Raw genomic sequence first — 17,270 nt, 5'->3', positions numbered from 1 at the left:
CAGAAAGAGGTTGCTGGTGCAACCAAAATCCACTCAGCAGTGGCTGAATTCTACCCTCTAACAAGAAAAATATAGAAGAAGCTAAAGAGGAGCCTCCTAAGGCCTATTGTGCCATGCATGCTGTGAGTATGATCATTTGGGGGATCTGAGAAGGCTGTTGGACTGGCCTTCTGGTATAGGTTATAACTTTTATGTGTTTTGCAGTTCAATTAGGTGTTTAGCTAATGATTGACTTCTTAGTCTTGTTTATTTTCCCCATCCTGCAACAGCCTTTAATCTGTTCTACGCATGTGACATACATAAAGCAAGGATTATTATTATTATTATTTTACCTAGTCCAAGCCAAAGCTATAGTGAATTCTAAGCAGCTGAGAAAGTATAATTACAGAACTAAGAAACAAATCTACATCTTTGGGGTACGTAAAGTTAAAAGACTGACCCAGTAAGCTTCAAAAATAATGGCTCTTATGTAAGGGGTCATTGTTACATTGAGAGGACAAAATCCATCAGGCAAGAAAAAGTACACAAAACCCCCAAATCCTTTACCACCACTCCTCCAGCAAGTGTACATCTACCCTAGAATATACATCTGTACAATTTAGGCCTTTGAAATGGCTTCTTTTTGTGATTTTTATATTTATCTGCAGTGGAATCATAGCTGTAGGATTTGCTATTGATGGCAAGGAAGTAAGTCTGTAAGATGCAAAAAAGCCCCCAATTCTTATTCAATGTCTAACTGGGATTAGTTTAGTGCATGTCATAAACCTTAGATATAAGAGACACTTAACTGCTACGTTAAGAGGGAAGAGGAAGAATCCACAGAACAGCTTTGGAGGAAAAGGGAATGGAACTGGCGTTAACTGGCAATGCCATATGCTGGATGTGCTGAGCTACACCCTGGTGCATGTGTGCTGGAGGAAAGCCTTCCTTCTCCCCTGCCCTCTCTGTCCTCCTTGCTTTCTGTCACCCTTTAACATCTTGAACTGGATGACAGAAAGCCCCAAGCGCCACAGCTGAGTGGGACTTGTGTTGTTGGTTGTTTGAACGTACTCAGCTAGACTGCATGATACCACGCAATTAAGCTGTTTTTTAAACAGAATGCCCGTCTTGTGGCTTTGCATATATTATTTGGTGTCTTCTTGCTACAGGGATGGAACTAGCCCCAAAACAATGAGACCACTAAATAAGTTGAAACCTGATAAAGAACAAGGCCATCAGGGGATATGCATCTTACTTCCAACTCCCTTCCTTTGAGCTCTTGAGTTTTTATCTAGATATTCACCTGTACGATCACACATACTTCCTTTTCTCTTTTTTTCACTAAGAATCTATCAAACATCAGGATTTGGCTGTAAAAGTATCTTCCGCACCAGCACTGCGGTACTGCGGTATAATGATGGTTGATCTGGGGAAAACACAGTAATTAACTAGGGCCAGAAGTTGTAAGACATGTAAGATTAATTCTTAAGATACAAATGGCTTGCAGCTCAAAATACTTCAGGTTCAGACCCTTCGGTGCTAGACGGTGAAGGCAGTGATTAAGAACAACAAGGCAAACATTCAAACTGTTTGAGGGGTACAAAAGTACCACCAGGACCAAAGCACCTCAAACTGCAGAGAGCTGTACCAGGCATAAATTATAGGGTTTTGGTAGCAGGTGCCAGCACCTGTAGGAGGCCAGGAATTGCCTCCTACCACTCAAAATCTGTTCCAACCAGCTCCAAAATCCTAAGCACCAGAACCTGAAAAATAAAATCAGAAGAGCATGTGGTGCCCTTGCTCAGACTTACTTGAGAAAGGTCTGCAGTCGGCAGGATCTGTGCTCTTGGAAGGAGGTGCTCCATGCCAGAGCAGGGACTGTCTTCTGAGCAAGTTAAGAACAAACATCAGACTTGACAAATTGACTGTAAGATGGGGCTGAGCAGAGACTTAAGAACAAAACTTTCTCTTCAGCTAGTCTGAAAATATAGGGTTTACTTATTACATGCTTATGACTAGAAAAGCCAGGTGTCATTAGCCCCAAAACAGTCAATACCTCTGCCTTCAAGAACACTGTAATCAATGAACGAATATATTTGACAGCCTAGGTAAGACACAAACAAACAGAACAGAAGTAACAATGATACAGAAACAGATCTATATTGAAGGCTTCCAGCACAGTGGTGGAGGCAGCATTGGAAAAAAATGAATTATGTGCAGCAGGTTGCCTGCTGCAGCTTTCTCAAGAAGCGTCTTTGAAGAGGCTGTTTATTTAGGAGAAACCCACCACTATTAGAGACATGCAAGCAAAGAAAAAAAAAAATCACATTTTTGGGTCAGTTTATGCTTTCAATAAATTTTTTTAGTTAACTTAAAAAACACCAGAAGTTACTGCTTTGAAACATTTGTTACAAGCATCTCAGAGCCCAGTTGAAAGTTCATAGATGGTTCCATGACTTCATGAGTCCATGACGTTCCAAAAAAAGTACACATTTGAAACACTTCCTACCTTCAGTTATAAGCACGCATATTTCAGCAGCATAGGTTGGCGTTTTTCTCTCATTCAAAAACATATACTTGAGAAATATATCATTACATGGAAAGAAAGGCCAAGAGATGGCTTCACAACAGCAGTACACAAAACAATATAACAGGAATACTTCCTCTGCTGACTAGCAGCTAGTCAGCTTTTCCAACTTCCCACAGCTGTCACCTTCCCCACACATCTGGGTTGTAATTCCTTTCAGTGCTGTTACTTTTAAACCCAACTGGAAAACAGTATTTGGTAGTCCTCAAAAAAAACCAACAACCCAAGCCACAACAGTTACAGTCAGGCATGGTAGCTGAACTCCAGTTGAAAGTTAAATGAATCTTTAGGGTTGTTAAGTCATTACTGACAACTCCAGTTTCCATTTGCTTTTCCCCTTTTGGTTTTTGTTTTTGGTTTTGTAACTGTCTCCTGGACTAATAATTTTTGAATATATATGCTTTTAATCAGACTCAACAGTTTGCATATGAAAGTTAAACAGCAGTAAATGTAGGCAGTATTGTATAAGAATAAAGTTACAAAATACTAGCACTAAGAAAACAAAATTAACAGAGGTAGAAATGAACAGAGTACATACAAGCCCACAACCAGTTAGCTTATCAGCATCTCTAAGAGATTCTTGCCTCTGGCTGTGGGGGAACGATCTGTTTTTCCCCCTCTGACTAAGAAAGGGGCTACTACACGGCAGGTTGAGGGGGAGGGAAGGAGCGTGTTTGCAAGACTGGCTGTCTGGTTATACCCTTGGTAACTGCCAGGCAAACAGCGCAATTCAGCAAACAGACCAAATTCCAGTAACGTGCTTCAGTTTAACAGAACAGCGGCTGTGCCGAGTGAAGCCTCGATCTCGGTCAGCAGACTACTGGAGATACAGACTCACCTCTCATTTCACATCTGGGAGATGTGCATCCTTCTCTTAGAAGGCTCCGAATTCTTATTCTAACATAAGACCAACAGTTATTTTAGATTTTAAACACTAAAGAGTATTTACACTCAAAATTATAACAAACAAACAAACTTGCAAATGCAAGTCGTAGAAAATAAGCCACAGTCAAGAAGAGGCCAATTAAAATTTTTAAGGTCTAGGGACAAGAGCTATTAAAACTTCTCAGAAACATTCACTGCAAGTTTTAATAAGCAGACAGTTTTGGTTGCTCTTGTAGCCTAAAGTGATCCCGTCAAAACCATCACCTTTTCAACTGTTTAGAGGGAGCTTTGCCTAACACAGGGGAAAGCACTACCATGGTTTTAATTCTGATCCTTTCCACCATGTGTCTGTGGTTCTGTTGCTCTACTCTGCAACAGGGCTTTTAAACATTTGAAGGATTGTCTTTTGCTCTTTTTTAGGCAAGGAACAAATATCATTTGAGTCACTGGTATTAACGACACAATTCAAAACGTTTCCGCCCTTGAGGCCTGGTGACTTCATTCGGACTCTGGTAGGAGACTGCCAGTTTTCATTGCACGAACCTTTCCGAACCTTGCGGTGATTTGTTTCAGTCTGTTTTTTTGGTAGCTTCATGTCCTTTGCCTTCTTACAACTTCCCTTTCTAGCAGAAGAGTCTTTCACAGACTGAGGTGTTTTGGTGCGAAGAAGGTACTCATCGGGAGAGCCTTTTTGTCGATTGAGTGACCTTTCCTCCTTGTTGAGCTGTCTTTGCAGCTGCAGAGCCAGAAGCCTATCCTGCTCCTCTTGCAGACGCCTTTCATAGAGCTCCTGCTCAAAGGCTTTCTGCATTTGCAAGTCAAAGTCATTTATCTGCTCCCCTTCGTCCCCTGAAGTTTCTGGGAAAGTTCTTCTCCTCTTATCAAGCACACCCAAGTCAACCACTGCTTCAGCCAGTGGTTCCAGAGATTTCCTTTTTGGAGTCTCCATAGTGTTCTGCAAGCTCTCTGGTATCTTTTCATCTGGGTTTCCAGCCACCTTCATGAGATCACGTATCACACTTCTGCTGTTAGACATCATAGAATTTGACGCTGACTGAATACAAGCACTAGTTTCAGCACAGTTTTCAAGGCTTATGCGTTCTACATGTGTTAAACTGCCACTGTCCAACTCTACTCCGTCTTCTCCTCTAGTTCTAGGAAGAACTGTTCTAGCCCCTTCCCCTTCTGCAACTCCACAAAGCGTATCCGGAACTTCAACTGCCAGACAATTTGGCCCAGCTGATTTTTTCTGCTTGACAGTGGTGGTCTCCTCTGAAGTTGAGGCACTTAAGTAGTTCATGCATGACTCCAAAAACGAATCCTGAGCAGTGGAAGACTTGGTCACACCAGACAGCTGTGGAGACAACGTTGGCATTTCCTCTTGCTCATCTTGCCACACAGTACTGCTGCCTTCATTGTTACTGGTCTCCTGAAGGAAAGAGAGACACCCCTAATTAAATAAATTTATTAAAAGTCAATGGGTATGAATAAAATGCAAATCTCATTTATCATAGCCGCACTGTTCATAACTACTCAAGGATATTAACTTGGATTCTTCTTTAAAAAGAATAGAATTGTTAAATAATACTGAAAGTATTTAGAACAATCTGTTGCAGCCTGGCTAAAGGACTGGAAACAACTGCAGCATTCTTCTGCTATCAATGTCTCAAATCAACTGTTCGAGATATTAGTCTGCTCATCTTCTTTAGCAGTCTAGCAGGAGATACAAAGAGACAGACAGACACGAATTAATGAAAACCAGAGTGCAACCTCCTCCAATGAGCTCCAGAACGATCATTAGTTTTATACACCGTCACTTGCAGCCCAGAGCTCACTGAAGATCTTCATGTAAACAGCATTTACTCCTTCTGAAACCAGGAGTATGCATTACTGAAATAATCAAAAAAGCTGCAGAATTAGAGGAAAAATTCAAGGTAATTAAAACTGTCCGTGGACGAGTGATAGTCTGTGAATTGAGTAGACTCAGGTATCCTGGAGCAGACAGATAGCACACAAGATACAAGGAGACTTGAACTTCAAAGTTTTCTCAGTACTTAAGTTTAGTTAACTGGAGTCTTTACATAGATACACAGGGGAACTACCAAATAAGCCGTAGGTGTGCGTCTGCTGACTATCGAGCGCGGTTTCTTCCCTTTCCACTTCTGGGAATCATGAATGCTGAAGGCAGTTCAAAATGGGAAAGCTGAATTGCACAGTGCTGATGGGCATTACTATAGGCAAGGCGGAGAATACCCTGGAATTACTAACACTGAGATTTAAGAAATGATTCTAGTTACCACAGAGCCAGAGTCACTCCTGCCTCCTTCTGTTGTTCTGGAGAAGGAAGTTGATCCCGATGTACGATGACGCTTTGGAGACAGATACCTTAAAGGAGAGGAAAGTATACTTTTTAAAACTTTTTTTTTTCTCCTGGAATTGCCAGTGCTTTGCATTAATCATCATCTCAGGTTCATTCTGATAATGAAAAACAAAAGAAGGGTGAGGGCTTCCCTTCTCCTCCATATTATCCTATAAGATATTTTAACATTCAGTAGCTTACATTTATCCAAATTATCATGGGAAGCCAGGCTGCAAGATTCCAAGAAAGCACATGGAGCAGAAAGACGTTATATCAAGAAACAGATCACTAATCATAAAACAGAAACTTGGCTTTCTTACTTCTGAATGTCTCCAGAGTTGCTTGGTTTGCTCTTCATCTTGCACAAATTAGCTGTGAATGGTGCACATGAGAGGCTGTCTCCTGGGGAAGGACTGCTGAGCACACGTTCTCTGGAACTGTCATTCTTCGATGGCAAGGAAAAATAGCATTATGTAAAACAAAACAACAGAAACAGAACTACTATTGTCCTTCTGGTACAAAATTAGTTACTTTTATCCAAGGAATTCCAGAACTGTGAGTAAAAGGTAATTATGGAATAAGAAACATTGAATGTTCTGTATGCTTTCCTGTATCTGGCAGTAAGGGACAAGAGGTTTTGGTTCTCAAATTACATTATTAGGACTATTAGCAGATAGCAAAAAAGCAACCAACAAAAACCACAAACAAAAGCTCCTCCCACCCCTCCAAAAAACAAAACAAGTTAAATTTTCTCAAATGTCATCATGTTCCTTTTTCCAGTACAGGAGGATATAGACCTCAATTTCGTCCAAAATAGCGTTTTTTAATTCACAGGGAAAAGGAAGTAGTCAGAAGAAAAACAATGTTTTAAAACGTTTCACAGCAAGAACTTCCTGCACCCATTTCAGGTTCCTATTATACAGTTAGGAACGCTTGGGGTATTTCACACTCTCATTGGTTCTTCAAGAGTTAACAGTCAGTCCAGGATCTAACATGCCGATGGCTGACAACAGCTTCCAACTACAATTCAGATAAACGTAAGTTATTCTGAAGTTTAACTTTTGCTCTGAAAAGCCTAAGTTGCTTTCATTAAATGAACATCATTAAATGTCCCCTTCGTGTTAACATACCAGGCTGTTGCTCAGCTCCCACGCCAATTCTTCATCTTGTTTAAGCTGTTTCTCCATCTCCTTCCGTCTTTCTTCTGCCAGTCTGCGTTCCTCCTCTTCTTCTGCTAGCAGCCTTTGAATGTATTCCTCACTCGCCTTGTTTTCCTCTTGTTCATGTGCTCGCCTTTCTGCCTCCACCTGAAAAAGTTTGGGTTTTTTTAGGCATCTGGTTACTACTGTCAGACCACACTTTACATCAAAACCTCAACTGAGGCTCCTTCAGTGGGGACGATCCACTCCTCACAAAGACACCGCACACTTCAAAGACAGTATTTAATTGCAGAACTCTCCAAAAATGTAAGAATCACATAGATACTGTGTGCAGAGTCTTCAGTTTGATACCAGCGACCTACCTTTTGGTTTCTATAAGATTACACTGTTAATATTGCAAACATGAAAGGTTAAATTCATTTGCTCGCCTTTTTAAAATGTTAGTAACAAGACTAACCTCTACAAATACGTGGGCTAAGATTCTTTCTAAGGCTGAATGTCAGCTAGACCACAGTGTTTGCCCATCGTGCTCATATCATCTTAATTCCACCATGAGTGCAGACGCCTGGAAGACAACGCATCTTTTCTGTGCCCTTCTCTCCTGGAACATCCACAACCCAAAGCAGCAGACCAAGAATTCCAGGTCTGCCTCCCTTTCTCACAGCAGACACCCACTCACAGTATATCAGCTACCAGCAACTCCACAAGGACAGCGGAGTACTTAAAGAACGAATACAACTTTCTTGAACTGTGTGATGAAATTTGGAATTTTTCTTCAGAGAAGAGCGTCAAGCTGTGATACAACATGAGCTATATAAAGTTTGTTTAAATTATGCATTTATAGCTTATGAATGGCACCAGACACCCTTACGTATTTCACTGCTTCTGGGCACCATCTCCATTTGATACTACCACTGGCAATCAATCTTATCCCGATAATTACCATAGAAGCAGAGGATTGTGGGATTCTCTTCATGTACTCCCCGCTCTTGTAACAACCAACAACGTAGCTTTAAGGGAAAAGAATATTCTGACACTATTTCCAGTTGTCATTCTTATTACTATGTCTGAATTGTATAAAGAAGGATCCTTGAACAAACAAACGTTAGGATCTCTTAAAAATATTTTCCAGTTTTTTCAAACGAACACAAATAACACAGGGAATGAACAATTAAGAAAGAGAATGCTGTCTTTTCACTACTGAAGCTCATTTAATCAGTCTGTTTTACTCAGAGAGTGAAATCAAGAAGGCAAGTACAAGACCAAAGCCAAAACAGTTCCAAATTTTTATATCTGCTAGTCCCAAATCCTTTATGTACACCTCAGGACCTGCAAAAGCCATTTCAGTACACGTGAGTAGGGATGCAGTTAGTGAAAGGGCGATACTAATCCCGGAGGAACTCCTCTGTGCAGTTTTGGGGAACATGAGGAGAGCTGCCCGGGTGTTCTGCTGTGCTTGTACCTCCACGCATTTCCTAGCTTGTGAAGCACACCTCCTTGAAGGGACAAGCCAGCATATGCTGCTGGCTCAACTGAGATGCTGAGGTAGGCAGGAGAGTTAACTGGCACAAGAAAACTTGGGAAATGCTGGCTTATGTCAAACGCAAGGAAGCCTGTCCTCTTTACTGCAGGAGGCTGGCGAGGCGCTCGATTGCAAGTACCACATATATTTATCCCACTCCCGCAGTCTTCCCTAGGCAACCATTTGCAGCTACTGTTAGAGAAAAAACACAGAACTGCAGAGGCTGTGGCCTCACCCAGTACAGCCTTTTGTAGATTTTTATTTAAAGCAAAAAGGAAGGCTCAATTCAAATGAAATCATTCTAGCTATCTAGCTGTACTTCCTGCAGAGCATGCTTGAACAGGAACATTAACAAAATAAAAGTTTCAAGTCCCTGAGCCTTTAGATAAGAAGAAACAAAAAAAGACCATAAAAAATAATCTGCCCCTCAGCCTTGACTTGGAGTGATGGACACTAAGGCTGCAGTTTGTCAGTTCGATTAATACTTGAAGGTGGCAAAAGCTGAAACTGCCACCAGAAGATGCAGCCGTTAGCCAGCATAAATAGCTGAGCAAACAATGGCTGCTCTTTCAGCTTGTGCCACCTGTGTGTCTGAACTGCAGACTGCCACCTCCCACTGCTGGCAACAGCCGTTTGACCTTGCCAAAATGCACGCACTCCATCCTTCCTCTCTTCCTTCCACGTGGTATGTACACCGCCCGAGTGACACACCGGTGGCCGCACAGTTCAGCATCGCAGCCAGATGTGGAATGCCCTTGAGGGTTGCTTCTGCTTGTTTCTTATCTCTGCATGCTCAGCCCTGATATCAAGTTCTCTTCCTTATTCACGGTTTCTTATATGCAGAGGCTGCAAAGCCTTGTTATATATAGCTTTGTGACTATGTAGCCTTCTTAGAGTCTCTTCAGTAAAGGATAAAAATTTAATTCACGCTTTGCAAACAACCAGTGTGCTCTTGCAGCAACAATCCCCTTTTAAATATCTTCTTTGTCTGATAAATAACATTTCAACTGTTTGTGGGAGCAATTAAAATAACCAGATACAAAGCATTTCTGCTTTTACATATATTTTTTAGACTTACCTTGCTAACCTCTGCTTCATATTCCTGTCTCAGTTCCCCAGGTTTGCTCAGCTGGTGTTGTGGATGAGGGACACAGACTAATTCAGAAGAAGGGAGGATGGGGAGAGTGAGTAACAAAGCAAGACCATGACAGTCAACAACAAGTTTTTAACAAAAAACACTTCCATGCCCTGCCGCAGGAATGACTTAAGTCAAGCCTTATGAACAAGGTATAAAGACAGTAATAGTAATGAGGCTATTGCTGCATAACAAAGCAGCAAGAACAGTCAGTATTTTCCAAGCACTGCATACTGAGCAAATATATATGCTGATCATAACTTACGTCTTGCTTTTTGCAATTAATTATTTCACTCTAAGTGGAAAAAGTAAAACAACATGTCTTAGAGCCATCCTACCAAAGGAGGTCAAAACGCTATTCACTGAAATATATATGTACTTTGTTGTCTGCTAAGAATGTTATGTTTTATGCACCCAGCTAGAATACTACAACCTCCTGAGAGGTCAAATCAGCCCTTCAAAATATTCATTCTACGTCAATTTAACATAACAGACCTAAAATATACTAAGAACAATCTGCTCATGTGTTTTGTTCTTTTCCTGAGAAATTCTAAGGTTACTATAACCATCATTCTCTGATGTGAGTTAAACACTCAAGGTCAGTGCTGTTACTGACCACGCTGGCAAGGATAAGGAGAGGTGCAGGAAAAAAAGTGTTGCCTCTCCCAGATCAGCCTCCCCCAGATATTAACTGTCAGACGAGATCAAATTTTAAGAGAGCTTACAACATAATAAACCCCCAAACCCTTCTTCTAGGAATTAGTGAGATTTTGCTTCCTTTTGTCCAACATCACAATTTTAGGCTCTATGACTCCTGGATAGACTGAAGCTCTGGAATTTCTAATCAAACTTATTAAGAACATCTGCAAGTTGAAAAAAAAATAACTACTTCACTTACCTGACAGTGATGAACACAAACACTTACAGATTTTACAGCTGAAGTTGAGTCAGTAACAAAAAGCTGTCTTTGTAAGGACAGGGAACCACACAACAACACTTTGTGCAAATAGCACGAGCAACTATCTACTTAAACGATGAGACAATACAACTTCTCTGCCTTGCAAGTCCTTTTCATGGAACAGCTCTGATACCACACCTTCTAGCAATAACACAGCATGTCTATGGACAGTTTCTTCTGTCACAACAGCCCAAGTCCACTAATTACTTTGGTAAAAGCAAAGACAACCCAGGACAAGTCACATTTTACTTACTTTCCTCTTCCAAATCCTGTCCGTTAATTCTACGCTCGCATTCCTTTGGATAATTCTTCTGAATCTTTTCCCAGAACTCCCAGTTGATAAGAGTGTTTCTGCGGGCATTATATCGTGCCCAAGAAGAGACTCGACGCCGACAAAAAGGGCAACAAAGACTGGCATTTTCAACTGTCAGCTGGAAACAAGAATTACAGAGGGTGTGGTTGCACGGTAGTGTCACAGGCTCCACAAAGATCTCCATGCAAATTTGACACAGGCAGTCAGCTAAGGCAAGAGGAGCCTCCGATTTCTTCGACATATTGACTCAAAGCTCAGGAACAGGACTAATATAACATCAGTACCTGAAAGCAGAAAGAAACTTGTGTTTTACTTGTCCTAACGAATGTAATAGAGAACACTGTTCCATAAGTACCTTATGAAAACCTTAGCGTATTCAAGAAGTCTGATTAGTTCATTACTTTTGCTCGCAATCACAGAAATTCTTGACTTACAAAGGAAGACACAGGTCTTACCAGAAGTCACTATAGCAGGGCTTCCTACAGTAGCTTCCAGTGTACTGTAGCAGGTACTTCAGAGGATAGCAAGAAGGTAGTAAGAAGAAAGGAGAAAGAGTAAAAATTCTTCCAACACTTATTCTCTAATAGTTATAAGCTATGCTCACATTTAGCAGATGATATTGCAGTCACTGAATCAACCCTCAAAACAGACCATTTTTTGGTATATGCACATCCTTCAAAAGCTGCTTCTAGTACAGATTTAATTCTGGTATTTTCTAAAGGTGAAATACAACATTCTCCCTGAGCATCAGAGGAGGTTTTTCCTTGGAGAGAAAGTTCTTCCTCATTCATTCATTTGCTTAAGCTGGAACTTGAAAGTCAAAACACTTTTCAGACTCACAAACATAATCGGAGAACTAACCAATGCATTCAACACTTCAGCATCTTCCACGATGACTTGTATGACTTAAAATGGTGGGGATCATCCAACCTTTCTGCTACCAACCCTCCTCAAAGGACTTTTCACTTGGCCCACAAACGCTGTGGAACAGAAAATAAAAATAAAAGACTACCCCCAAACAGGAAAATCAACAAAAATACTACTTTTCAAGTTACAGAGATTTAAGAAAGTTCTTTCAGGCTCCACAAAAAACAGCCAACAACAGAAAGACAGGAGAACTTTCTGACAGAAAGGCTGTAATTTCAGTTCAATCTTAAATAATCCACACAGGAACTTGACAACGAGACAGATCTATATTAAGGCGGGTTTTAGTGGTTCTGTTCTTCCTTCACTGAACACCCAATTGTACAAGTCTTTGTAACAAACCACCTAAAAAGTCCATATATACCTCTTCTGGACCAAGCAATTTTAATGGTTACGTGCACAGAAAAATTAGCGCCTGCGAAGTAGGCTAAACGTGGATCTTCAAGAACGAGAGGCGGGAAATGACAGCGTGCAGGTGGCTGCACGACGCAGGGGTCTCACAGATGAGCGCTCCTCTCACAGATGGGTGATGCAGCTCCACCTCGGAGACAGAGGAAGCGAAGCGGGCAGCTCGGGCCTCTGCTGGGCTGATGAATGCAGGCTCTAAGCAGGTTCCGAATCCCCAAACGGAGCGGTCAGCGCGGCACTAGCACATTAATACCTCATTAAAACACACAAACAACCAACAACAAGAACAAACGCAGGGGACAGGCGCTGCGAGGAGCAGCAGGGAACAGCACACAGGCGGGCCTCTCGCTGACCGGGCGCTTAAGGGGAGCAGGCCGCGGTGCAGAGGGCGGCGGGGAAGGGCAGCGCGACGCCTGCGGGCGGCCGAAGGCGGGGAGGCCGCGGAGCGACCCCGCAGCGGGGCGGGGAAGGAAGGGGAAGGAAGGGAAGGGGCCCGAGGCCTGGCGCTGGGGAGGCCGGGCCGAGGGGCGAATCCCGGCGAGAAAGCCCGCGGAGCCGCGGCCGCGCTCCCCTCAGGCCCGCTGCCCGAGCCAGGCTGAGCCGCCGCCACCCGCCGAACGGCCCGGCCCGCCCCGGCCCTCACCTCCCCTCCGCCCCCCCGCGCTCCCCTCACGGCCGCAGGGCCCCGGCGGCTGGCGGCGGGCTCCCGCTCCCGCTCCTCCCCGGCGGCGCTGGGCCGGCCCCTGGCGGGCTGGGCCTGCCGCCACACGCAGCCCCGGCTCGGCCCCCGCCGCGCTGAGGCGGCGGGCGGGGCTGCGGCGGGCCGGGGGCGGCCCCCTGCGCCCTGCCCCGCGTTACGGCTGCTGCTCCCGCACCGAGGGGCGGTGCTCCTGCCCTGCCCGCAGCGCCAAGTTTTCGTATTTTGGTTAGGGACGGCCCTCTCTGTAAAAACGTAGGCCGCTATTTCGAAAATCAAGAGTCAGAGCCCACAGAATTATTCTGAACTCTGGAATTCAGCTCCCGGTTGTACACGCATGTTATTCTATAATTTAGTTCTCTAAACAAATGTTTAAGTGAGGAACAGTTACCTGCCGTTCTGGCTAAAAGGCACCTAGGCCTGAGTGTTTCCAGGGCCTGTTGCAGAACCTGCAACTGTCCACTCAGAGGACAGGAAAACCAAACAAACATACTACTGAAGCCTAACCACAGGTGCTAGAAGTATGAATGTCCTGGCCTTACTTAACAGGAGAAGGGAATCGTAGCATTAATGCTCTTTTTTTCCTACTTACGGTGGAGACATTTGCTTAAAAAGTCTTTCTGCACTCTTGGAAGTGGTATGACTCTCTTTAAACCGTATAAATATTTAGTTTGAAGAAGCAACTGTCTACTACTTGAACCAAGGGAACCTTAGTCTTTCCTCATATTGTCTGTTTCTATCGTACATGGTAAACCAGACTATGTCCAGATTGTATAAACTCATGTTAAAGTGCACATAACTGCACTGGTCTCTCCAGCGTCATCTACACGTGTAGGAACCAGGACAGGACCGAGAGATCCTTCACCTGCACTCACCTTTCCTCTAGCGTTGATATCTGCGTCGTGTCCCGGCTCATCTCCTTCTCCAGGAGCTCAAACTTCTGTGCCAGTTTCTGCAAGCTTGAGTCCAGATCTTTGAACTGAGTCTCCAAGGATTGCAGCTTATTTTCTACTCTGAGGGATGGAAAATGCATTTTTTTAGAACTTGGGTATCACTGTACAGTGCTTTCTGTCATCGAAGTGGTGACTCATTCCACTGTGAACAGATCCAGATCAAATTTGAGGTTCCTCCAAGCTGCATGTGCACATTTACTGGTTTTACAGATGCATACCCCACTAGAGTTATTAGTTTTCGTACACGGTCTTGGTCTTTTTGACCCTCCCCTGGAGCAGAAGTCTTATAACTTGTAAACACAGATACAGCCACAGGAAAGATCTGTATTTAGATGTGTGTATTTGAGTTGCAGGTGTCAACCGTTTGCATTAACATTAGTGGTGCAAGGTTGGTTTTTTTTTTTTTCCCTCTAATATATTGTGAGGTGATTTGTACTTTTACTTGTACTGCAATGATCTTCTGAAGCCTTTTCAATTGACATTGAACAGAACTTCTCATTCTTCCCCAGATTAAAAATGACACCAATAATAAACCAAGCCACCCACATTATGTTACTGTTCTCTGTTAGCTTTTCCTCCTCTGGTTTTCCCTTTTATATGTCTGTTCTTCTGCAGAACAACTGCGTGACAAAGAGACCTTAGAGAAACAGCAATCAGAAAACTGCTGTGTTTTGTAGTTGATATTTCTTCACTTTTTTCATAATTTTGTATCTGCTATGGTTTTCCTTAATTAAAAAAATACATATATATTTATATATATAAATATATATATATTTATATATGTCCTTTCTTAAGAAACGGGCCAAGAACATAGTCACTTGCATGAGCGTTAAGCTGTTGCTTTACCAGCAACAGCTCCTCCATCTACCTGACTTCCCTTTTCCTGTTTTGGGTAGCATCTGCAGTTGTCCTGAATGACGGAGGAAAATAAAAAGGCAGCAGCAGTAGAATATTTTCCTAAGTATCCCTGGCCTTAATTCATTGTCTGTCTGGCAGCTTGTAAGGGTCCATCTCTAATGGTTTTCCGTTGTTTCCTGAGGCTAAGAGTTCCTTTAGGGTCTTGTAAAAGTTGCTTTCATCCTGACCCTACATTTGTAGGGCTTCTCTTGCTTCAACGGGTATTTTATTTCTCAGTCTCCTTTCTCGTGTCACATTAGAGATTTTCGGCTGTTGTTCATATTGGGTGTTGGATGTCAACAAATTATCGTACATGCTGTTGTGTATCATTACTTGATTAACTTGGGGAGGGGGTTTACGTGTTCAAAGTATTTTTGTGTGCATGCTTGCCAAATGAATTTTAGGACGAAAATAGAACTCACATTGGAAAACTGAACTTGTGTGATGTAGAAAAGCAGCAAGTTCCTACGACTGTGAAGAGGTAGTGTATCTTAAAGGGATGGAGTCTGTCTACACAGGCACTGTAGAGCAAGTGTCTGAGATGGGGTGACGTTGGCCCGTAGCTGCTGTGGGTAAGTTCAAGACCCACTTCGTATCTTGAGCTATGCAAATAAACAGCGGTGTAAGAGGATAATGCAGTGTGCACAGAAGCTCTGGTAGGATGAGCTGTAGGAATAACACAAGGATAGCATGCTTTCAGAGAGTAGTTGTCAGGAAGCAGAGTCTTTTCTCCAAGGTTCTCCTGGGGGATGATGAGAGCTTCCTGGGGGAGCCATTTACCTGTGAATTGCTCCGTAAATGCCACTTTATCAGGGTAAATAAGTTTTCATTCTTGCAAGCATTCTTCTATACAAATAATAGTAGAAGCTATCAAAGATCCAAGCATTAACAATACCTTCAGTGCTGTAGTAGTTTTTCAGCAGCCTTTAGGTTGGTGCTTTAACATCTGACCTCTTTTGTTTTTCTGGCACTATTTTGATATGGGGTGTGGGATTTATTGCCTGTCTGTGAACTACTGTTGTGTACTTGTAAACATCTGTAGTAAACATTTCAGCATGTGCTAATTTTAGTTCTAAAAATGTCTGTTTGGTTACAAAATAGTGAGACTGATCTCTGTAACTAACCTTCTACTTTTTTTTTTTGTAGATTCTAATAGAATCAGTGCTTCTGTCTTTTGATCAAGGGTCTGAATGAAACTTGAGGAAGAATTGATTAAACCTCCCGCTTTCCTTTTAATAATAACCGCTAACCACTTTTTCATTTCACGTGAAGTTACCATCGAGTTGGTAACCTCTAATGTCTGTCTACTGTAGGAACAAACCACATCTCAATTCTCTACCAGAAAGGTTTTCAAGTTTTTCTTCTGTTAGCATATAGAACTAGAAGATTTGCAGTAAAAACTCTCATACTCCCACTTTCCTGGAAGTGTGGTTCTATGCTTACGCTTATTTCCACTGCTCAGGCGCTTCCAGAGAATGACATCTTTCCTTACTTTAGAGCTGCTGCATAGCTTTTTATTTTCCAGGCCAACACAGAGCCCCACACTTCACAGCTCTTCCTCAACACTCATTTCATGATACCAACTCGCAGCACTCATCTTCCTTCAGTTTCCCACCCAACTATTTTCACTTTGTCTTTCAGGAGTTGTTCCCATGTTTGTTTCTTTCTGGTGAGGTCTCTAGACTAGGCTTGTATTTTTTTTTTTTTTTCAGTTACTGCTGTGTGAATCAGCCTCATAAAAACTGTTGGTAAATAATGTAAGTATCTTGAGCAGGGGAGCAGTTTTTTACCAGGTCTGTCAGCCAGTGTTAGTCTATAAGCTTTGCATGTAGGTGGAAGGGTTTGGGCCGGGGGGGACGCGGGGGTGGCATCTGTGAGAAGAGGTGGGGGCTGCCCTGTGCTGGTTCTGGCCATCTCTGCACTGGACCCAGTACTGCTGTTACAGCGGCGAGCTGATCTTTGACTGGAGTATTTTCATAATTTGAATATAAAAGCAAGTATCAGTATCTGAAACATTAATTTCATAAGCAGAAGTACTACATTTCATCAGCAGTGATACTCTCAAAGGACAGTAATAATTCTTACTACATGTAAACCAGAGTGGTATGTGCGACACCTAAGTTGGCAGAAATTTCTTGCTTGATCCCATTTGCACAGCACAGACAGGAAAGACAGTACAAGGAAATATGTACGTGACAATGCACTGAACGGGGACACCAGCTTGCCTGTCTCCTAGCTGTGGAGAGTTTCAGACCCTTTTTCAACTCTTTCCTTCTTCCCGGAGAGCAGTGTCAGTCGCTTGCATTCGACCCCACTGTTGCTGCCCGCCTGGCTGCTCAGCCACCATCTAGTAGTAATGTGCTGCCGCACTGCAGTGGAACGTGGGGACGGGTGCCAGCAGGGGCAGCATGTGCCAGGATTGCTTTACATGAAGCCAATGAACCTGTCGATCAAGCTTTTTTGCAAGCCTCTTGGAGTACAGGCTTTGGAAAT

General features: G+C 42.8%; 1 protein-coding gene across 6 annotated transcripts; it reads right to left on the bottom strand.

Annotated features, from left to right (window-relative positions):
• Positions 1–2,233: 2,233 nt before the first annotated feature.
• Positions 2,234–13,817, bottom strand: RNF168 (ring finger protein 168). 6 transcript variants are annotated; one of them, XM_040567279.1, is made up of 9 exons: positions 13,803–13,817; positions 12,187–12,468; positions 11,760–11,878; positions 10,839–11,182; positions 9,571–9,647; positions 6,941–7,117; positions 6,131–6,255; positions 5,749–5,836; positions 2,234–4,880 (listed from the first exon to the last, which is right to left on the bottom strand). In XM_040567279.1, exons 4-9 carry the CDS (start codon positions 11,137–11,139, stop codon positions 3,816–3,818), a joined length of 1,833 nt encoding a protein of 610 aa, XP_040423213.1. In that variant the 5' UTR covers positions 11,140–11,182; positions 11,760–11,878; positions 12,187–12,468; positions 13,803–13,817; the 3' UTR covers positions 2,234–3,815. The 6 variants fall into 6 exon arrangements, with proteins under 6 accessions (XP_040423213.1, XP_040423214.1, XP_040423212.1 ...); XM_040567280.1 differs by lacking the exon at positions 13,803–13,817 and adding an exon at positions 12,874–12,982 and having other exon boundaries at positions 11,354–11,878; XM_040567278.1 differs by lacking the exon at positions 13,803–13,817 and adding an exon at positions 12,874–12,982.
• Positions 13,818–17,270: the final 3,453 nt, after the last annotated feature.

This window comes from Cygnus olor, chromosome 9, assembly GCF_009769625.2.
Source record: "Cygnus olor isolate bCygOlo1 chromosome 9, bCygOlo1.pri.v2, whole genome shotgun sequence".
NCBI classification, from domain to species: Eukaryota; Metazoa; Chordata; class Aves; order Anseriformes; family Anatidae; genus Cygnus; species Cygnus olor.
The sequence above is the reverse complement of the archived record's forward strand: the minus strand, read 5'-3'. Positions and strand labels throughout refer to the sequence as shown.

Coding starts and splice junctions, on each gene's coding strand:
- RNF168 (XM_040567279.1), bottom strand. CDS start 11,139: ATGTCGAAGAAATCGGAGGCTCCTCTTGCCTTAGCTGACTGCCTGTGT. Junction 9,648..10,838: donor ACAGGATTTGGAAGAGGAAA/GTAAGTAAAATG, acceptor CTTCTGAATTAG/TCTGTGTCCCTCATCCACAA. Junction 6,256..6,940: donor GGGAGCTGAGCAACAGCCTG/GTATGTTAACAC, acceptor TTGCCATCGAAG/AATGACAGTTCCAGAGAACG.